Genomic DNA, 23,899 nt, shown 5'->3' with positions numbered 1-23,899 from the left:
TCAGCAGGAAAATAATAGTTTAAGAGAGAAGTAGACTAGGGAGTTAATTAGGCTTAAATGAGTAAACTAAGAGTTAATAATGGATTAAATAGAGAAACATTTTATTTAAAAAAACACAAACATTTATTTTACTTGTCAGGTTGCTTTAAAGGATAAATTCACCTTTCATAACATGTTACATGTTACTCCCATATTCAGGGTGTAACATGTAACCTGTTATAAATAGACTGCCCCTAGCTTGCCTGCTTTGACAGCTAGTGAGAGATTTTTAAATAATGCTACTATTTGACCCATTCAGAGTCCTCTATGGATGTGAAACTACAGGGCAGCACAGTGGCTGAATGGTTAGCACTTCTGCCTGGCAGTACTAGGGTCATTGGTTTGAATTCCAACCAGGGCGCCACCTACCTGGAGTACTTATTTTCCACCATAATTTGCAAATAAATTCTTTCCAAATCAGCCAATGTGATTGTCTGGATTTTTTTTTCTCATTTTGTCTCTCATAGTTGGGGTCTACCCATGATGCCAATTACAGGCCTCCTTCATCTTTTTAAGTGGGAGAACTTGCACAATTGTTGGCTGACTAAATACTTTTCTGCCCCACTGTACCACAGCACTGTGGAGCACCGTGGTAGTTAATTGATTCTTCCTGTCAATATATATGCTTGCCCATACATCCTGTATGATCAAACAGATAAACAGATATACTGACAGGTCTGCAGGAGACCTGCATGGCACCAGTGATCTGGTGCAATGGTTCGCAGGCTCCTGCAACAAAAAATAATAAATGCACATTTTTTACCTGCGAAAAAATGTGCATTTTATTATTTTTTTTTAGCAAAAGGTGAACTTATCCTTTAACTGACATCATGTGCAGCTCATCCTTTTGATCTACAGATAAATGAATGGAATAATATAGAAGTAACAATATGTTACTTTGTATCTTTGTGTAACACAGTAATGCCGGCTTTGTTTAATTAAAGCTGACCATTTTTTTATACTGGGAGGGCAGAATTAGGGCAGACAGACTAGATGTGCTATACACAGCCTGTGTATAATGAAGTTTTTTTGGGTGTGTGTAGCACTCCCAAAGGCTGCAACTAGTTAAGTAGCTCATTTAGACTAAGCTGATCCAAACCAAACTATGTACTGCCGCTGGGGCAACTGTATGAACTTTATGTAGCCTCAGCTGCATTCAGTGCTATGTTACAGCAGTGGGATAGGAACTTCCCATCCTGCTCCTGAAACAAAATCAAGTCAGGCTGAGCACTGCTCAGCCATTCACAAGAAGCTTGTATTCTACAAATGAATACAAAGCTTCCTCTGATTGGCTGAGGTAGAGAGATGGGCAGATGATGACATTAAGACTTGAGTTAAAGCGGTAGTAAAGTGTTACAAAAAAAAATATTTACCCCTGCAAGGCAATGGTATAATGTGCTATTATGCATCTCATACTACCACTTTATGAAAGACTTACCTTAAAACAAAGCCCTCCAGCGGAGAACTGTCCTGTGTTCATGGGCTCCGGCCATGTGACGGGCCGAGCTGCAATGACGTCACTCCTGCGCATGTGTGTGGGAATCGTGGCACGTTGGAGATATTAATTTTATCTACAGCTAAGCTTTATTATAAGCTTACCTGTAGGTAAAAGTATCAGAAACAAGTTTGCTATCGCTGTAATCTTTAATTAATTTATGATGACTGCTTTGCAAAAATAGCACTTTTGGTGTGGCCTGACCTATTTTCTTAGCTGTTATAATCCACTGATACTGCTGAACAAAGCAAATCATTTGCAGAGAAAAAAAAGTACATAAAAGAGTTTAGTCGCTAACTTTGGTCTCCTCACTTCCTGTATGATAATTCTGCATCAAAACTGGAATGCACCAAATAACCATGCACACAGCCCATCTTTGAACAAAGCAAAACACAAAGCACCATACTGCAACTGAATGCTTTCTTACCAGCTTGACAACTATAAAAATGTCAGGTAAGCAATGAATGTGTATATCCTACTCATGTCATGTCATTGTCTTATTTATAGGCAATCATATTTTTTCTTACAGCTACATTGCAGATATAGGTTTATTTTCATTAGTTTTCATGTATGTCAAATTGATGCACAAGTGATTAAAAATCATTTGATATCAATATACAGTAGTTCAATAAACGTGGTATGTAATATTCTATAGAGAGCAAAGGGCTAATTCATAACGCATGGAATGTGACACCCACCAAACATTTGCAGGTTGTTAATTATTCCCTTTAATTAAAAAAATACATCAAGGAAGATTCACCTGCAGTGAATATTTGCAAATGTCACTACTTTATAGATATGCCTCTAACCATTCTGTGCCACTGAAGAGTGGAACTGTTTTATTTTTAACCTAACAATGACTCTTTGTTTTCATCCTTATACATTGTATACGTAATATATATATTGCACATGCTGTATGTACATACATCATGCACACATGCATATTTTTTAAATTTAATTTATTTCATACCCATACATAAAATATATGCTTAATTCATATTTAAGGCAATAAAATAGTGGCATATTGTAAAGTTATTTTTTGTGCCATGTTCATTCTATTCTATCTTATGGATTTATTTTAGAGAGCCTAGATTTGTTCTAAGAATACTCTATTTAAAGGAGGTCATTTCGGTTTTCCGCTACAGAGGTCATAAAGGAAGTTTTGGTAAATCATGCCGACCATGCCTCTAACCATCTCAAAGACATGTGAATTAGCACATTTTAATAGCTACAACAGTTTCAAGAATATAGCTACAAAAAAAAAACACATTTTAGATGATATACTGTATATATTACATTATGAAATTCTCTGTATTAACATTACAGAATAGGGTAGAATTGTAGGTGTAAGGTGTTATATAGCCTACAGCTGATCAGGGGTCATGAAGCTAGGAACTATCACATGCCTATATAAAGCACATCTGGAATCATTCTAATACTTTTTAAAGCTTTGTAAGTAGTACACTTTTGACTAAAATTGTAGTTTGTAGTTTCTTGTAACTTGTAGATTCTAAAATGTGTCAGGTGTTGTATTTGTTGACCTACATATGTGGCGGTGTTGCACAATTTGTAACCACCTGCGTTCTGACAGTTTCTTCTTTGCACATTTTAGTTCAGTTATTTTCAAAGGCACAAAATCCAAAAACGTAGCAGCATCCATTTATTTTGCAAATCAGTGGTTTTTTTTGGAAATCAATGTAATATTGTTACATCAGTGATCCATGGTAAACAAAGGTTAATTACTACACCTCACAGTTGGACCTTTGGGTTTATTTTCCCTTAGACCTCAAAATGATGTTTGTTTTCTAGAGTTTTCATACAAATGACAGGACAGCAGGTTAGTCATGACTCATTGCTTGATTAAGCAAATATTTAGAGACTGGCTGAAAGTTTAACTTTTTAAAAAGTGGCCCTTTGTAGTTATTTTCATGTTACTAAATTATGCCATTTTAAAGGATGTAGTAAAGATTGTCATTTTTTTCACTGCAGCAAAAAAATTTTGGAAGTTATGGAAGATATTATTAATTAAAATATTATCTTAACCCTTTCATAACAATTTTCTATTGTTTTTGGATAATTAAACAAAGAACAGTCATTTTAGTCACAGAGTTCAAAAAGGTTGTACATTATGATCTCACATTATAAGATTCAGCAGTGGCTTGTTTGAGGCACACACTTGTTTTATCTACCAGGGATACGCACTGCTGATTGGAATAGATTTCCAGATGTGCCACTTTATGTTTATTTTAGTTCACATTTTAGTTCACAGTTATTTTCAAAGGCACAAAATCCAAAAACGTAGCAGCATCCATTTATTTTGGATAGCAGATATACATTCATTGTGGGTCTTTGCAGAGAAAATAACATTCAAATAGCATTTAAAATGCCTGAATGTTGAATGTTCTAATTAAAATGTGCTAATGAAATGTGAGTGGTTTGGCATGAATTAATTATAAAAGGGGTATAACAGTATTACACTATTAGTTTTTTTTCTCCCTTTTGGAACTTGGTGGTGTGGCGAGGAGACGAATGAAGAATCACCCATAGGTCTGAGGTGGAAAATAGAGGAGTCCTCAAAGGGGGTCCAGGAGCCCTAAATAATCCTGAAAGGTGTTTTACTCACCAATTATCTGGTGAGTGCGGTTTATGTTGGTTTTTGGCACTGGTGGATGGTGGAAGAATTATTTGAAGCACTGAAGTTTATTTTTTAAGAAAGTTTTTTTAGATCACTGGACTTTTATATATATTTTTTTAGATTTTTGTGTCATGGGATTGTGGTCACTTATTTTCATCACTGGACTTTGAAAATTATTTTATATTTATTTATTATTTATTAATTGTGTTTTGCGCTGGTTTATATTGGAAAATGAGTTGGTGCTTATTGGACCTGCACCCTGGCTAGTGATCAGTATGTATACAGTACTTTATCCCCCTAAAAAGGATCCATCTTTAACAAACAATGCTTCAACAAGCAGCAGTTTTGTAATTCCATGAAGCATCATGGTTTTTCTTCAAGATTTTTGGAAAATGACAGATATTTTACAAAAGTAACTGACTTTTCACTTTCATTTCCAATCTTTTGTTTTTTAGTTTTTTACAGTACAAAAGAAAAGAGTACAAAATTACAAAAATGTATCGACTGTGCACATATTTAGACAAAGGTTTTGTTAAAGAAATAAGTACAACAGTAATAACATTCCCTGAGTTTTGTGTAAAATACTGCAATTGAGAATCATCAAGGCTAAGGGTGTCCACAACAAAGGTCCCATAAATAAAGAAAACAAGGGGTCCGATGACTCCATGATATCACTATGCAAATTAACAAAATTCTCCAAAAAAAGTTTGATTTTTCCCTCCAAAATGGGGTATGGAACCCAAGACAGCCGTACTGCAGCCGTGAAACTCCCCCAGTCAAGCTAGAGGACCAGGTAAAGAAACAATGAAAAGAAAGGAAAAGGAATAGCAATAGCAAGCACCCCCATCTGCCCCAACAGGTTTCTGAGTTTGTTTAGGTGGTAGCTTTTTATAGGTCAAATTGTATCATAGAGGACTTTCATAACCTGCCTCTAGTAATTCTCGCCACCACAAAAATAAATGTTGTCAAGCGTTGTGTGTGTCTTGGGACTCACTCCAGTGGATGGCCAAGTAGCACCTGTTGCGGAGACTTGATCAGGTTGATGCCCATAACAGAGTAAATTAAATTATAACTACGGATCCAAAATCGTCTGACTCTGACTTTTCACTTTCAAATATTGGGTAATATGGCAGTATTACCATCTCAAACGGATTTCTGCTCTATTTCAATCAGCGATGTGACACAGTGGCCTTGACTTCCAAAAAAACTTTGCTTTTTATGGCTTTAGTGATCCGCTGCATCTTCATAACTCTCTAAGGAAAATAAAAATGTAAACTATTTGGTACTTCTAAATTAGGATTATGTTTGATTGGTGTTAAAGTTTAATGTGAATGATGTACTGGTTATATGGCTTTAATGATATAATTGAATTAATTCAACAAGGGCATAACTATAACTATAGATTTCTGTGGGGTCCTAAACAGTGGTGATACCTCAGGCATAAATGAATGCATTCTCTAAAAGCTCCAAAATGAAGGCCCATTGAGTCTTGTCAATTTTAGTTGCATTGAGTTAATTCTGAAAGGCCTGCAAATGCACAAGAACAGACCAACAAATTGACAGGCAACATATTTTCCAACACAGCACACCATGTATTGTGGAGCACTGCAACACGTGCATTGGGGATACATTGCTGTTTAAAATGTACTGCATTGCAAAGGTGTGTCTCAGCCCTAAAAGTGCCGCTGCTACAGAGCACATGCGCTATAGAAAAATTGGCACCACTCTGGGGGAGAGTAGTAACTGGCATGCTATATTATATACAGTAGCTGCCCAAATCTGGGCTAGCAATCAGTCTTAATTGGAGTTAGTCTTAATTGGAGGGTGTAACATATTGGCCGTATAGTACAGTACTTAGTGCTTGTTGCTAATGTCTCAGAAATCCCCACTCTTAAGAATATTAAGTGGCATACAAAGGAATGAGATCAAGACCAGGCTATCCTACCTATTACGTCAGTCAACAGAATAGCTGCTCCAACTGACTAAATCCACAAACATGAAAAAGTCCGCTCCTGGGAGGTTCTCGGTGTTGGGCCAATTGATCTGTGGCAATAGATTTACCCTTTAGCATCTGCTGTAGCAAGGTAAATGTGGCTTTTTCTAAAGACTTGGAAATTTCAATCTGTGCAACATTGTGGATGCCTCAGGCCATCCTGCCTAAAAATGAAGTACAGTACACTGATGCACTGCCTTGCCCTTGGTGTAAGTTTACTTGTCTAGACAAGCCTTTCACAATCTTTTTAACATGGAGGCACCCTTGAAAGTCCTTTCAGATCTCAGGGAACCCCTATTAATGAATGCTATATCTACAGCTCAAGGTACAATAATGTAAACATTGAGTTGAGAAACAAGAATAAATAAAAGAATAAGGATTGTGGCCACGTGTATTTGTCACCCAGGGCTGTTGGATACAAGATTATTTTTAGTTGGTGCTTAGTAAAATACTTTTTTAAATTGGTTGACCGTGAGCAGATTGTCCCCCCCCCCCCTCCCCCTTTACAGATTGTTAGAAAGATAATTGGTGTTAGTGGTTACTTATATGAGAATCAAAAAATGCTCTTGGACTTCTAGCAACCTCTGGAGGAACTCCAGGCTTCCATAGAACACTGGCAGAGAAAGGCTGGCCTAGGCTAGACTGTGGCAGTTTATTATATGAGTTTGTTGTAGCAGAAGGACCCCCAGCAGTATGTGAGTGGGATACACTGGGGGTGATTTACTAGTAGTGCTCACTTTGCAAAGTGAATTTTGAATTCACTTAGTGAATGAAGTAAAGCAAATTAAAATTCACTTTGCAACAGATACCCAACCATGTACAAGGAACACAGGATTTTTGCTTTCACATGATTGGTTGATAGAAGTCAGCAAAGCTTTACCTCATTCACTATGTCGGGGTCAAAAAATTCACTTTGCTAATTTAACAGCCTTTATTTCTTTAGTAAACCAACCTCGCAGATTGTTTGTGTGTGTATGGGTATGTTCGTGCTTGGAATAAGAAGGCCTCTGAACCAAAGTGAAGTTGGATCTGAGCAGCAGTGAGAAAAATGCCATCAGAATTTAGTACATGTTGAATAGGCTGAAAATCTGAACATACCAAGCTGTGTGACAAAGTAACAAAGAAGCTGAAAAATCTTTTAATACTTTATTGAGCTGAAACAGCTCCTGTGACGGAAGACCTTTATTCTTAATGGATAAAGAAAAATTGGCAAGCCTTAAAATGTATCTTTGTTTGACATTGAGCATTACAAATATACATATATATGTACATACTGTTGTCCTGAATATACACTCCTATTCATTCAACTGTTTACTTTGCATAGTATTGATTGAATGTTATCCCAGTTAAAAGGTCATTTTCTGTTATAGTGGGCCTGAATCTGATTTGAAGCAGATTTAATTAAATTTAAAGTGAATCCTAATCTAATCTCTAAAAGCTTTAACATGTTATTGTAATTTCAAAAGCCCATTTATAAATCTGCAGCTTTCATTAAAGGAGATCTATAGTCATAGTATACACTTTCAATTTACAACATCAGCACTGTAGTAGCAATACAAATGATAAATATTTTTAACCATTCAATATACAGTAAGCTTACTTAAAAGTTATCCTTTCATGTTGTGAGTTCTGCCTGTCTTCCGGTTATCTCTTTCCACAACTTCCTGGAATCCCTACACGCTTTGCAGCTTCTCCTCTGCTGTTTACTCCTGAAATTCCTCTCAGCAACTATGTAGTTCAGAAAGCAGTCTCTGTGAAAGGTGTGACACAGCAGTGCAAACCCACAGGGCATAGTGAATACGTCATAAAATGCAAAAATGTAAGGACGCAAATGTAAAGGACTCTTTAAACTTAAGTTTTCAAACTTCATGATTGGTCAGATTATTGAGGGTAGGCTAGAAACAATTAAAATACATTAAAGTAATAGCAGGTGACCTTGTTATGAAGGTCCTTCATGGGACAATTTCCCTGTCTTCCAGTTTTGCTTCTGTATGGTAACCCAGTCACACTCTCTTCCAATGGAATCTACAAGTAGCTATTTCCACATACGTTGCATAGACATTGTCCACTGCTGTTACTATTAGGAAGCCTGCCCTGAAAAAAGTCATGCAGCCACTGCTGGAGTGCATGTAGACAGAAAGTTGGAAATATTTTAATTAAAAAGATGTCAACAGTGCTTTTGGAGACTAATGGGATCATTTAACCTGTTGCCGACCAGCTACAGTACATATACTGCGGCAGGGCGGCACCGCTGTGCAAAATCACGTATATATACGTGATTTTGCATATTGGGTAGGAAAGCTCAATTTGTGGGGGAAAAAAGGACGTAAATTTCATGTGGGTGCAGCGCTGCATGACCGCGCAATTGTCAGTTAAAGTAACGCAACAACGTAACATAAACCGCTTCAGTAATAAAGGTAAATAGGCCTTTTACATTGCAAGGGAGTTTTCCTTTAGCTTGGGAATGTGGTAAAAATAGGCTTTGAAGGAACACCTAATCACGTGCAAGGGAAATGTTTGTTTTTGCGTGAACATTACTGAATTATGGAATTTAACAGAGCTTACTTTACAGAGGAAGGAAGGTCAAAGAATCTTAAATGGTTTTATTTCAAACAAACATTGACAAAAATTCTTGACTAATTTACACTTTTCAAAATGAGTGTTTGTTAAATGAACCTCTTCTCTTTGTAAATATACCCCATTGCGGCAAAGTAAAAAAAAAAAAGTAATGTAAAAAACATTTGTTTACAACACATTTTAATGAACATAAGGTTAACTCCCTAAATAAACTATGCACAATGCCCTCTGCTCCACATCAGTCAGAAATGTAGACACAACATGTACTAGAGAAGTTCATTCCTCTACAGCAGCATATAGTTGCATTGTAAGGGGAGACACCATTTCCTTTCATTTATAAGTGTTTGCTGTGGGGTAATGAAAACTTTAGTGTGATACAGCATAAATTGTTTAGAATGACATGAATGATGACATCACAACAGTATTAAAATGTAGTGAAGAAGGTTAAAAATTCATTAATGTAGGGCTTGCTCACACCAGATTGCAGTGCGGGAAACCAGCACCACATTCAAAGCACACTTGGTGTGAGATCTGATGTGAATGTCAATATATTTCTAATGACAGCCCAAACGCAGACTGCAAACACCGTATGCTTGCCTGCTCTGGATTGCTCGGGACCATGCGATTTGGTGTAGTGCATGTTTCAAAAGTAATGCACGCAATCTAGTGTGATTTCAGCCTATTCAAATCAATGGGCTGAAAATGGCACCGCACAGGAATGCGGCCTGCCTTAGTGTGCAATTTAGGTGTGAACCAGCCTTTTTAGTTATACTGATGAGGGAGACCATTCATCTACAATAATATGCCATAATTAACAGAACAGACCATAATGTATGATCCATACAATATACAGTGGCAAATTAATGTGTAAAAATAGTCAGAATTCTATGATAAATGTAGTAAACATAAATGTAGATAGATACAAGCAGTCTTTTGTTCAATAAAAAAAAATGTATTTTTTGCAATAAAGAGTTTTACATGCATGGCCATGGTTATTTAAATGCCAGGTTTAATGACCGTAAATAAAGCCACAATGGCTGGTAAAATCCAATGATAAGTTGTGAGTGGTACATCAGCATCAAGCAATCACAGTTCCTAGCATAGTATACATTTGTACCCGGTCTGTTTCTGACCCAATTCCAGTGGTGGATCAACAACGGGTTGCTGCGGATAGGAGACTACCTCCGGGGTGTCCGAATTTATCCTCTTCAGTACTTTACAAAGAAACTACAGATGCCCCCCATGGAAATTTTCAGATATAATTGAATCGCCTCTTTTATCCGCTCGAAAATTGTTTTACTAGATGGACCGCCCATTCTTACTAGTTTTGAACTTTCATGTCGGCATACGATTCTCTCTAAAGGCCGTATTTCTGTGGTGTACGCCCTTCTAGCTGATCCAAACTATAAACTCCCCTATATGGCTCAATGGGAAAGAGACCTGAATGTTAGTTATGATTTATCTGATTGGCAAGACATAGCCCTGGCATTATCTAAAGTTTCCATCAATACTACCTTAATTGAAGCAAACTATAAAACGCCTAGTCCCAACTCGGACGGCGAGGATGTGTCCTTCTGCCTCACCAATATGCTTTCGGCGTTGTGGCAAGATAGGTTCTATATTCCACATTTGGTAGCAATGCCCGATAGTAACTAGATTTTGAATCCGCATGTTTAACCTTATCTACATGGTGACGGGAGTTAATGTTTGTAGGGCCCCGGAAACGGCCCTCTTCCATAAATTTCCACTTGCAGTAGCAGAAAAGGCTCTTAAATTGCTTACTTATATGCTGTTAGCAGCGAGAATCACTATTGCTAAATTTTGGAAGAAATCAATTATTCTGCTTGAATATGTCAAGAACAAATTAAATTGGATCATGATTAATGACAGACTCACCTGTGTTTTACATAATAATACCATCAAATTTGATAAAACGTGGGATCCGTGGATTCGATACATCTCTGTGCCTTAGTACGTCCTGATATGACCCTCTTCTCCTCTTGTTACTGTTACCCTCTTTTTCTTCCTTTCTACTGTCTTTTATTTTTTGTTTTCTGGAGCTAGTTGAGTTAAATTTTTTATTTGTTCTGCAACATTTGTCATGGTTTTGTTCATGATGAATGTTCAGTGCGATCCATATGTTTCCTACTAATGCTTCCCCTGTACAATGTGGACTTAATGCCGGGAACTTTATGTTTGAGTTATCTAGTCATTATTGGACAGATTTTCTGGCTCTCTATGGTATGTCTGTTGTTTATTCAACCAGCTGTTTTTTGAACATGACATGACATGACTATAACATGACACTTGTCTATTACGGTTTCTGTAATTGAAAATTTTCAATAAAAATATTGGATAATAAAGCTTTCTAAAGGTAGCTTGTAAGTAGAATATATGAGCTGCTATTGTTGAATTTTAAACAGGCATGCTTTAGGGCTTTAATCCTTATCTCAGGATTCACTACCTGTTGTATCATTTACTTAGAATAAGCATACTGGGTGGATGGTCAGACTTTTGCATGCTTGTTCTAGGTGGCTCAGGTTACAAGGTAATAATGCCAGAATAACAAAAACAGCCTTTATGCATTCATGAAAACAAAACCATTCAATAATGGAAATTCCAATATTTCTATCCTTATTTAATGTGTCTACATGTGTCACCAATACTATCCAAATCATCTTTGAATATCTACAAGCCAAGCTGTCTATGTCAATGCCTTGGGTTCAGTTCAACCATGATCTGAAGAAGTTTGGATGCCAAACCTGAACCCCATTGAAATGCATTAATAAAGAGCCCCCTCACGTGAGTATGGGGTACATAGTACCCCCACTCATTCACACACAAAAAAATATGTCACCTAGAAATAAAGACAAGCAAATGTTTGAAAAGTCCTGTATTAAAAAACAAAAATCTCCAAAAAATGTCCCTACTAAATACATTGTCAATCACAATGCCACCAAAAAAAAAACTTGAAGACCCAGTGCGTACAACTGATAATGATGGTAATCATAGTAGAATAACAGCACCTCAAACTGTCATCAGCTACAGTAATTAATAGAAGGGGTGTGGATAGTGGTGACATTATTGCCCAAATGTAGCCATGGCTAATTTTGGTCAACATCGCGGTCCAAATACAGACATTTGCCCTATTTGGGCAGCGATTTTACCTCTGTCCTTGTCCCTTTGCTTATGTGGTGGGGGATTCCTGGTGACGTCAGCAGTTCCTAGGGATGCAGCAGGTGCAGGCACCTGCTGCTTCCATAGCAACCAATGACAGCGAGATGCTGTTATGTATAGAAGCAGTAGAAATACCATTTCTATACCCTGACCAGCCATAACATTAAGATCACTGACCAGTAAAATTAATAACATTGATTATCATATTATGATGTAATTGAAAGTCAGTGGGATATATTAGGCAGCAAGTAAACATGTTTTCCATTAAGTTGAAAGCAGAAAAAATGGGCATAACAGTTAGTTGCGTATGGGGCTGATCAGGGTGCCCATGATGACCCGTGTTCACAGCCAAAAGTGCCTACAGTGGGCACGCGAGCATCAGAACTGGACCATACAGCATTGCAAGAAGGTGGCCTAGTCTGATTTAGCATGTTCTCTTTTACATCATGTGGCTGGCTGGGTGCATGTGTGTGTTGCTTATTTGGGGAAGAGATGGCACCAAGATGCAGTATGGGAAGAAGGCAAGCTGGCAGAGGCAGTTTAATGCTTTAGGCAATGTATTGCTGAGAAACCTTTGGTCTTGCCATTCATATAGATGTTACTTTGACTCATACCACCTACTTAACCGTTTCAATACCGTGCAATTTTACACCTTCCTGCCCAGGCTATTTTTCAGGTTTCAGCACTCTCACACTTTGAATAACAATTGCGCGGTCATACAACACTGTACCCAGACTAAAATTTTATCATTTTCTTCACACAACTAGAGCTTTCTTTTGGTGGTATTTAATCAACGCTGGGGTTTTTATTTTTTGCTAAATTAACAAAAAAAGACCAAAAATTTTGAAAAAAAAACACATTTTTCTTTGTTTCTGTTATAAAAGTTTACAAATAAATTGTTGTTCATAAATTTAGGCTGAGATGTATTCTGCTACATGTCTTTGGTGAAAATAACCCAAATTAGGATGTATTTTTTAGTTTGTAGGAAAGTTATAGAGTTCACAAACTATGGTATAGATCTGAATATTGATCAATCCTAAAGTACTGACAGCCAATCTAATTTCTTGAGGTCCAAGAATGTCAGAACAGTACAGATATCCCCCAAATAACCCCTTTTTGCAGAGTAGACAGCCCGACGTACTTCATAAGAGGCATGGCGAGTTTTTTGAAGTTCTATTTTTTTGTCATAATTTTTCGGAAAATGAAAAAATTAAAAAAATTATTTTCACTATTTTTTTTTTTTACATACTGTCACCAGTGCAGTACAGCATCATCATATAACTGGCATGGCGGTTAATAGGGACACTGACTGGTGACAGTATGAAAAAAAAAATATATATTTTTTTTTATTATTTAATTTATTACATTTTTTTTTTTTAAGATTTTTTTTTCATATTTTACTACAACCAAAGTAGTACAATGTTACCATAGTAACATTGTACTACTTTGGGGAAGTGATCAGTATTTTTTTTTTTTTTTTTTTACACAATTTGCTTATAGCAAATAATTACTTTGCTATAAGCAAGCATTTACCTGAATGAAATCGATTCATTCAGCTTTTTTTTTTTTTTTTTTTTTTTTGTGCTTAGCTGTGATTTGGTCACAGCTAATCACATGACATGTGCATGTGATTAGCTGTGACCATTCACAGCTAGACACTAGTATACAATGGATGGCATCATGAATGAAGCCATTCATTGTATACAACTGTCATGTGACCTGCTGTGATTGGTCACAGCAGGTCACATGGTACCAGCAACGGGAGCCTTTACTCGGATCTGTCATCGGCCGTGTCTGAGGTGCACGGCCGGTGACAGATCGCACTGCTGCGCCGCTCTGCATTAGCGCAAATGGCGCATGTGCGGGAGCACGCCAAATGGCATGCACCCAGAGTGAAGAGACACATCTGAAGCCGCCAAACGGCCATTGGCCGGGCGGCTAATGGTTAAACATTGTTGCTCACCGAGTACCCCTTTTCATGGAAACGGTAGTTCCTGATGGCAGTGGCCTCTTTCAGAAGGATAATGCACCCTGACACACTGAAAAAATGGTTCAAGAATGGTTTCAGGTACACAACAATGATCTTGAGGTGTTAATTTGCCCTCCAAATTATCCAAATCTCAATTAATCGAGCATCAATGGATTGAGCAACCTCAAGTAGCTTTAGTAAATCCTTATGCTGCTAGCATTAGTAAATGGAAAGGAAAGAATATTATATTTACTTGTTGTAAACTTTTTTTTTTTACATTTCTTTAGTTACTTCCTGGTTTCCATTATTAGGCAAATTATGTCATACACCCCAGGAGTCTTCAGGAAGGGAGGAGGGGCTTTCTCAGCTAAGGCAGATGGATTGCAGATTCCAGAAAGTAAATTCATCTGCCCTTACTTAGGATGGCCGTGGCCAGAAATGCTAGAGGGGTGTTTTTCAAAGTGATTTCTCAGCAAAGAACAGCATGGACACATGGATCAATTTGGGAATTTGCTTTGAATAATAATTAATTAAAAATTAATTAAATTGTGTTTTTGGTTGGTGCTGCTCAGATGCAGTGTAGTTTAATGACTGTGTATCAACCTACTTATAAAAATTGATTGATGATCATTAGCACCTGCTTGGTATAATTGGTTAATCATACACCTGACTTTAATCCTACAAAATCTCTGACGTTGTGTGTACAAAGTGTGCAAGTGTAAGAATTGATGCTGGTCTAAAGCCAAAGGGCAGTCACTCTAAACATTGATTTGATTTAGATTTAGCTTCTGTTCGCTCACTTTGCATTTTGTAAATTAATTATGCTATCAAAAATGTATATTTTAGTTGCTATTTTATCACTTTACTGCATTTCTTCACACCTGCCCAAAACTTTTGCACAATACTGTATATCATGAAAAAATTAAAGATTCTGCAGCACAACAGTGACTTGATTTATTTCTTGTCCACCTCTATCTTTCTAGATTGTCTCCAGTACCTTGTACCACTGGTGGTTGTATCTTTGGCTTTCATATTTCTGCTGACCATTAACATTGTGCACTATGCCAAGAAACATAGAAAAGGTAAGTGAGTTTACGTCACAGATAATTTACCTATCAATCTTACAAAACTGAGACAAAGGGTTGTGCTATAGTCTCCACCAATACATGCAATAATCATAATCATAATACAATAATCATGTAAAAAGGCAAAACCTAACCTTTATACAGCATATTAAAGGAAAAACACATTTAGGGTGTAGCCTGTTACTGTGCATCTCTCCCCGTACAGCCATACAGCTGTACAGAATGTATACAGGAACCTGACTTTGCACCAGTTGATCACAGATACAATGCTGTGTGGGCCTCTAAGAAAACAAGTAATAAATGCACATTGTTTTACCTGTAAAAATTGCACATTAAATATTTCTTTTAAAAGTGAACTTATCTTTTAACTACTTGCTGTCTGGCCCATGTACATAAACGGTTAACAAAAACCCCACGACATAAAAAATTATATAAAAAAATAAAATTAATATGTAAAAAAAAATTTGAAAAATTATAATTTTTGGTTATAAACTAATTTGGGGTATTTTTTTTTTTTTTACTAAAAAGATAGCTGAATACATTTTGGCCAAGATTTATGAAGAAAGATTATTTATTTGCAAAATTTTAAAAGAAAAATACTTTTTTTGTACTTTTTCATTTATATGGCAAAAAAATAAAAATCCCAGTGGTGAATAAATACCATCAAAATAAATTGTTATCTGTCTCAAAAAAAATGCTAAAAAATTCATATAGGTATAGTGTTGCATGACCACGCAATTGTCATTCAAAGTGTGATAGAACCTAAAGCTGAAAATTGGCCTGGACAGGGAGGGGGTGAGTGTCTGGACTTGAAGTGGTTAAGCAAGGTGTCAAAGAGATGCATACATTGCTCTGAAGGAAATCAAAGCATTCTCCTGTAGAGAGGTGCAGGTGGAGAGGCGGGCAGTGATGTCAATCACAGAATGCTTTGCATTCATTGAGAAAATGCAAACCATTCTCTGAATGGCTCCTGTACCGAGTGGCCAGCCTTCTGTGTTCAGAATGCAGCAGGGCAGCCACTTAGATGGAGATCTAGAAGATAGTGGACATCAATGGCATAGCAGTGCCAGTGTCTACTACAGTAATTTCCAGCTCTTAGAGAGATCCCACAGGTATGGAATATGCATAGATATGTTGGTCTAAGCTGAACCAATGTAAAAAATGCCATACCCGGAATTCTTCTTTAATGATTGTTTGTTGACTTACAGTAGGTGTTTTGTTTTGCAGTCAAATGTTGCCAGCATTGACAGGTTTTCCATGTAGACATTTGGTGCAAGCAATGGTGTAGAATATTATTCATATAGGCATGGGCTAACATTTTGGGTAGGACTTACATGCAATATTGGCAAATGTAGATACAAAACCAAGGGCATGGTGGGAGACTTAGGGCAGAAACATCACTGTTTGACCCATTTGCATCACTGTTTGACCCATTTTTTCACCCGTTCTGTTTTTGTAACAAAACGAAAATAGGACCTTGATCTGTTTTACAAAAAAGATGTTGGTAGATGTAAATGGATGTGAACAGATGATCATCTGTTTTTCCGTAGAGATGCATTGATGTCCGTTTTTCATCCATCAACGGATGGATGAAAAACAGACAAACCGAACAGGGCCTAAGCAAAGCAAAGGTATGCTCAGAAGGAGGGAAGGGATAGTAAGCAAAGAAGAGCTTTAGACTGACACTTCATTGTTCTCTTGCCATTTGCTGGAATGATGCTCTACTGGGACCATTTACAGGCCAGGAATGTATCTGGCATGTCAGGAGCTCAGGTTGTTAGAGAGATTTCTGTTCACCTCCTGTCTGGTGAGAGGAATCTATCAAAAAGGGCATAGACAGTGAAAAAACAATCTAATAAAGAACTAACCCTTAACTTTAAAAAAGTTTTTTTTTTGTGCTGTTTCTCTAATGGAGAGAACTCCCACTACCTCCTATTCTGGTGACCACACCATAAATGCGGGGAAATCTCACTAATGGAGTCACAGTACAAATCTGACACACATTCCAACATTTACCAAACTTTCAAAACTATAAGAAAAAGTTTTGGTTGAAGCTGGGCTTTGAGTAAGTTTTATTGTATTTGTTTTACATTTTATTGTTATCAATACATCTGTTTTGGTGTGTGTATATATATATATATGTATATGTATGTGTGTGTATGTGTATATATATATATATATATATATATATATATATATATATATATATATTTCATCTGCAGATGATTTTACTTCTGTAGTCACAAGTCTAATTTGTATTTACACAGAGAAAGAGATGAAATATTACAACCAGTGTACCATAAGGTATGTACACCTGTTTTCACATTTAAAATGTCTCATAAAAGATGTAAGGTTTAAAAAATTTTCTAACTTAACATATGAAATACAGTGATAAATGTGTTAGTTTATAACAGGGGTCTCCAAACTTTTTAAACAAAGGGCCAGTTTACTATCCTTCAGATATTAGAGGGGCCACACTGTGGCCTTTAGGGAGTAGAAAATGTTGCCGCATCAGTTGGAGTAAACAATTTCCCATTGTTGGTGTCATTGGGAGGAACTGTGCCCCATCATTGGTGTCATTGGTAGGAATAGTGTACCATCACTGGTGAGATTGGGAGCAATTGTGCTCCATCATTGATGTCATTAGAAGGAATAGTGCCCCATCAATGGTGTCATTGGGAGGAATAGTGCACCATCATCAGTAGGAATAGTGTCCCATTATTAGTGTGATTGGGTGGAATTGTGTCCCATAACGATGTCAGTGGGAGGAATATTGCCCCATCATAAGAGTCATTGGGCCCCATTGTTGGTGTCATGGAGAGCAACTGTGCCCCATCATTGGCATCATTGGTAGGAATTGTGCCCCATCATTGGCGTCATTGGTAGGAATTGTGCCACATCATTAGAGTCATTGGTCCCCATTGTTGGTGTCATTGGGAGGAACTGTGTCCCATTGTTGGTGTCACTGGCAGGAACTGTGCACCATTGTTGGTGTTGGTGAATGAGTTAGTGCGCCAGGTGCCAGAGAAAGGCAAGCACAGGGCTGCATCCAGCCCCCCAGCTGCAGTTTGGAGACCACTGGTTTAAAAGATAACTTCACTTATAATTCACATCATGTAAATAGCATTATAAGAAAACGAGTTAATAGCAATACTTACAGTGTGTTTGACACACTGTAGCCTAAAGCCTCATTAGGTTTGTTTCTACAGTACAAACTGCACTGCAAAGGAACATTCAACTTCTCTTCTTTCAAGAGTATTCTCAAGTGGTGGCCAAGTGTAGCTTCCGCTCTGCAGCAAAAGGGGATTACACAAGCCCATGAAGGCTGCTAGCTATGGAGTGCCAGACTCATAAGTCCAGGCTGAAATGCAATTTTACATCAGAAAGACCAATGATCAGCAAGGGGCAACATTATGACTGCCCCTATACTGATACAGTATGTATATATATTTATAACCTAGACGTGCAACCAAGGTTTTTAGCAAATTAACTAACAACATGAGTAAAAATAAAAAAAGTGAAAATATTAAATTATTTAATTTAAAAAAGCAGAAAAGTAATAGCTAAGGGAATAAGGGAGCAGAGGAAGTTAATTAGGGTTAATTTTAATAAGCGTTTAACTATTATTATTTAACTTTTTTTTTTACCTTGGAAGGGTTTTAACTGACATCATATTCAGACTAAAGCTCAGCTCTTTGATCTGTAGATGAATGAAACAAACTAAATAGGTAACTTTATTAGATATGTGTATCACCTAACCCCAAAATCCCCTCAAAAAGTCACGCCTTCTCCCCAGAAAGCAACACAATATTACAACCTTTTTGAAATTATATAAACAAATTCAAACAAATGAATATAATCATAAATTACAAAAATTGGAAAAAATCATAAAATTCAAAAATACAAAAATAAAAAGTAAATAAAAAAAAAAAAAAGTCCAGCATAAAGTGTCCCAAAATGTCCCAATGTAAACACAAATAGTGTCAAACAGAAATGGTGTCCCAAAATTGTCCAAATCTCCAAATTTTATCCAGTCAGAAGAAATTCCCTTTCATCCCGCAATACCTCGAAAAAAACAAATTCAGAAATCTAGTGCATTACCTTTATAAATAATATATATATATATTCTCTTCGTGCAAAAATAAAACACAAAAACACAAAAAAGTGTGCAAACACTATATATGTGTATTTTCCGTGCACATGTGAATGAACTGTGACCACTGAGTGGTCACAGTTCATTCACATGTGCACGGAAAATACACATATATAGTGTTTGCACACTTTTTTGTGTTTTTGTGTTTTATTTTTGCACGAAGAGAATATATATATATATTATTTATAAAGGTAATGCACTAGATTTCTGAATTTGTTTTTTTCGAGGTATTGCGGGATGAAAGGGAATTTCTTCTGACTGGATAAAATTTGGAGATTTGGACAATTTTGGGACACCATTTCTGTTTGACACTATTTGTGTTTACATTGGGACATTTTGGGACACTTTATGCTGGACTTTTTTTTTTTTTTTTTTTATTTACTTTTTATTTTTGTATTTTTGAATTTTATGATTTTTTCCAATTTTTGTAATTTATGATTATATTCATTTGTTTGAATTTGTTTATATAATTTCAAAAAGGTTGTAATATTAAATAGGTAACTTTGCATCCTTGAATCTTGATCATTAGCTATAAACACTAATCAGAAGATTCATTTATCACAGCAATTGCTAGGGCGGGTTGCTATATTTACCTAGCAAGGAGCTACTGGAAAAGCATGGAGGGAGCAGTAGCAGGGGGGAGGTACGGGGCTTTATATGCCCGGTGTACTTCTGTGAAAAGTTTTTGAGCATACTTAGACAACCTAAGAAATGAGAGTGGTTAACCAATTGGGGACATTGGGCGTGCTACCCAATCCCAAAAAAAAGTAATTCATGTATGTAGCACATCTAGTTCTTCTGCCCCTACTGCTGCATCCCCTCCTCGCACTTACTAGCAATTCCCAGCTATAATAATGAAAGCTAGAAACTGATGTGTAAATACAGCAGCTCCAGCAACTGCTACTGTAAAAAAAAAGGCTGTCTGACAAAGTGTTTGTCAACATTCTGCAGACATGACTAGAAAGATACAAAGTAACATTGTTTATTCATCTGCCTGTCAAAGGGATGAGCTTCCTCCTGAAGATGTAAAATGCAATTTCCTGTATGTGGCTGGCTCACTGATTTTCCCAGAAGTCTGAACTAAAGCTTGCCATACACTGTTAGTTTTTTAACTCGCAAAAGAGGTGGATAGAGGAATTCCCTGTCAGGACATTGTATTCTGATAACATCACCCACATATTTTCCAACATGTCCTTTCAACAGAAGTTGATCAAGCGGGGACAGTCGCACACTGATCGAAATTTACACCATTGGACGGGCTGAATTTTGATCAGTGTATGGCCAGCTTTGGATACCATCATATTTTAGGCAACCCCTGCAATAGGATGAGATACTCCCTAAGGGTTAATTACTTCTGAAGGGATGCAGACATTTAAACTTTTCTCATTTGAACACTGAAAGTGCATTAGGTGATTATAATGAACCTATGCAATTGCCACCTATGCAATAAGTCCATCCGTGAAATTTAATTGCTACTAAATATTCCATGGTCAACTGTTAGTGGTATTATAACAAACTGGAAGCAACTGGGAACAGCAACTCACAAAAAATGACAGAGCGGGGTCAATGCATGCTGAAGTGCAAAGTGCGCAGAAGTCGCTACCTGTCTGCAAAATCAATAACTAAAGACCTCCAAACTTTGTGTGGCCTTCAGATTAGCACAACAGTGCATTAAGAGCTTCATGGAATGGTTTTCCATGGCTAAGCAGCTATATCCAAGCCTTACATCACCAAGTGCACTGCAAAGCGTTGGATACAGTGGTGTAAAGCATGCTACCACTGATCTTGGTTGCCAGGAAAACGGTACTTGCCTGAGTGCATTGTGCCAAGTGTAAAGTTTGGTGGAGGGGGGATTATGGTGTGGGGTTGTTTTTCAGGGGTTGGGATTGGCCCCTTAGTTCTAGTGAAGGGAACTCTTATGGCATCAGCATACCAAGACATTTTGGGCAGTTTCATATTCCCAACTTGGTGGGAACAGTTTGGGGATGGCCCCTAACCTGTTCCAACATGACTGCGCACCAAGTGTACAAAGCAAGGTCCATAAAGACATGGATGAGCGAGTTTGGGATGGAGGAACTTGACTGGCCTGCACAGAGTCCTGACCTCAACCCAATAGAACACCTTTGGGATGAATTAGAGCGGAGACTGTGAGCCAGGCCTTCTCATCCCACATAAGTGCCTGACCTCACAAACGTGCTTCTGGAAGAATGGTCAAACATTCCCATAGACACGTTCCTAAATCTTGTGGACAGCCTTCCCAGAAGAGTTGAAGCTGTTATAGCTGCAAAGGGTGGGCCAACTCAATATTAAACCCTACAAGCTAAGACTGGGATGCCATTAAAGTTCATGTGCATGTAAAGGCAGGCATCCCAATACTTTAGGCAATATAGTGTACATGGTTTCACTGCAATCATCAGGAGCAGGAGAATTTATTTTGGGTAGTTCTTTGGTGGTACGTCATTGCATTGGCAAGAAATAGCTACATTTTAATAAATAAGATTTTTAAATTTTTGTGCCAGTTTTCCTTTGACAATAAAATATCAGGAGATATCCTTTAACATTTACCACCAAATGGAAGCCCAAGTTGTCCTGAAAAAGGTATATTTCACCTGGATGCACAAAGTAGTTGTGACAATTTGTACAGATTTACTAACACATGTCAAAGTTGCGAAATTGTGCTTAGGCAGTAGGATTTGTTTTACCCTTAGGCACAGGGGGCGGACTGACAACTCATGGGGCCCCCGGGCAGTAAGAGATAATGGGGCCCTGTGTTCCCCCTCCTACACTCAAGCACACCCACACAACACCCTACCTACATATTGCAGCTCAGCTGCATAGAAGGGGCATTTAAATATTTACTGCAGCAAAGCCTGCATGAATGTTCCCGGCTTCTTTCCATAGAAGCCACTGGGCACTTTCAGGTTTAAAGATGGCTGCCATGTGGGGGAAGTGAAAGAGAGAGGGGAGTGAGAGGGTAAAAAAGAGGAGGGGAGAGAGAGAGAGAGAGAGAGAGAGGGAGGAAGGGATGAGAGAGGAGGGGTGTGTTTTAAATTGTGCTAAAAATTGGGCATGGCATAAAAGGGGTGTGGTTAAATAGTGTCTGAGACAGGGGCAGACTGACAACTCATGGGGCCCCCAGACAATAGGGGATCATGGGGCCCCTGTGTCTTCGCCCACACTCAAACTACTCCCAAAAAAGCCTATGAAAGGTACCAGGGGCATCTCATGGGGCCCCCTACTGACCCCAGGCCCTCGGGCAGTGCCCGAGTGTTTCGAATGGTCAGTCCACCCCTGGTCTGAGATGACTTATGTAGTGCAGAAAGAGGTAATGGTAAATAGGGAATGTACAGTGTGGAGTGTATGACAGTGGGTAGTATGTACAGGGAGAGGAGTGCGGAGTGTATGGTGGTGGGTAGTATGTTAAGGGAGAGGAGTGCAGAGTGTATGATAGTGGGTAGTATGTGTAGGATGGTGTCAGTAGGTGGTGTCAGTAGTTCTTCATTTTTATTAGTATTATTTTTTTTTTTTTACAATTTTATGATTTGTTTTTTACAAATAAAGTTTTATTATTTTTATCATTTTTTTTCACTTTTGGGTGGCCAGTGGGTGGTGTCAGTAGAGCAATGGCGTGGGTGTCAGAATTTTTTAATTTTTATTATATCATTTTTTTTTTATTTTTTACAATTTATTTCTGTATTATTTTTTTCACAATGATTTTGTGGGGGCAGTGGACAGTGTCAGTAGGGAGTGAACAGGGAGCATTAGTATATGTTGGGCTGTCATTAGATTGGGATGAATAAACAGAACCTGTATCCCCTTATATCGAAAGGAAGGGAATTTATGGAGGGAGGGAAGGAAGGAAGAAAGAAAAGGGAGGGAAGGAATGGATGGAGGAAGGAAGGGGAGGGAAGGAAGGAGGGGTGGGAGGAAAGAATGAAGGAAGGGGATGGAGGAAGGAAGGGAAAGCAGAAAAGAGAGTGAGGGAATGGATGGATGGAGGAAGGAAGGAAAGAAAATGGATGGAGGAAGGAATGAAGGAAAAGGAGGGAAGGGAGGAAGTTAGGGAAAGTTAGAAAAGGAGGGAGGGAGGGAATGGATGGAGGAAGAAAGGGGAGGTGAGGAAGGAAGGAAGAAAAGGGAGGGAATAGATGGAGGAAGGAAAAAATGGTAGGGAGGAAGGAAGGAAGGAAGGAAGGAAGGAAGGGAAAGAGAGGGAAGGAAGGAATGATTGAAGGAAGGGGATGATAGAGGAAGGAAGGAAGGGGAGGGAAGGAAGGAGGGGAGAAAAAAAGGAAGGAAGAAAAAGGAGGGATGAAATAGATGACAGAAAAAAGGAAAGAAGAGGAGGGAGGGAGAGCAATAGGGAGGGAAGGAAGTTAAGAATGAAGGGAGGGGAAGAAGGAAGGAAGAAAAGGGTGGGAGGGAGGGAATGGATGGAGGAAGGAAGGAATGGATGGAGGAAGGAATGAAGGAAGGGGAGGGAAGGAAGGGAGGAAGTAAGAAAAGGGAGGGAGGGAAGGAAGGAAGAAAAGGGAGGGAAGGAATGGAAGGAGAAAGTAAGGAATGAAGGGAGGAAGGAAATGAAAGGAGGGGAGGGAGGGAGGAAAGAATGAAAGTAGGGGATGGAGGAAGGAAAGGAAGGGGAGAGAGAGAGGAAGAGAGAGAGGGGGGGAGAGAGGGGGGGGAGAGAAATGAAGAAAAAGGAGGAAAGGGAGGGAAGGAATGGATGGAGGAAGGAAGGGGAGGGAAGGAAGGAGGGGTGGGATGAAGGAAGAA

General features: G+C 38.1%; 1 protein-coding gene across 1 annotated transcript in view; it reads left to right on the top strand.

The window, feature by feature from the left end:
* Window positions 1–14,798: 14,798 nt before the first annotated feature.
* The window catches only part of TRAT1 (T cell receptor associated transmembrane adaptor 1), a 37,839-nt gene continuing 28,738 nt past the window's right edge, over window positions 14,799–23,899 (top strand). The window contains exons 1-2 of the mRNA XM_089692225.1: window positions 14,799–14,967; window positions 17,238–17,274. Of these exons, the coding sequence (XP_089548351.1) occupies window positions 14,799–14,967; window positions 17,238–17,274 (206 nt within the window). The remainder of the gene's footprint in view (window positions 14,968–17,237; window positions 17,275–23,899) is intronic.

The sequence above is a fragment of the Staurois parvus genome, unplaced genomic scaffold (assembly GCF_062004578.1).
Source record: "Staurois parvus isolate SC_StPar_1 unplaced genomic scaffold, SC_StPar_1.0 ptg000580l, whole genome shotgun sequence".
NCBI lineage: Eukaryota > Metazoa > Chordata > Amphibia > Anura > Ranidae > Staurois > Staurois parvus.
Note: the sequence above shows the minus strand (reverse complement) of the source record. Positions and strands in the feature narration are given on the sequence as shown.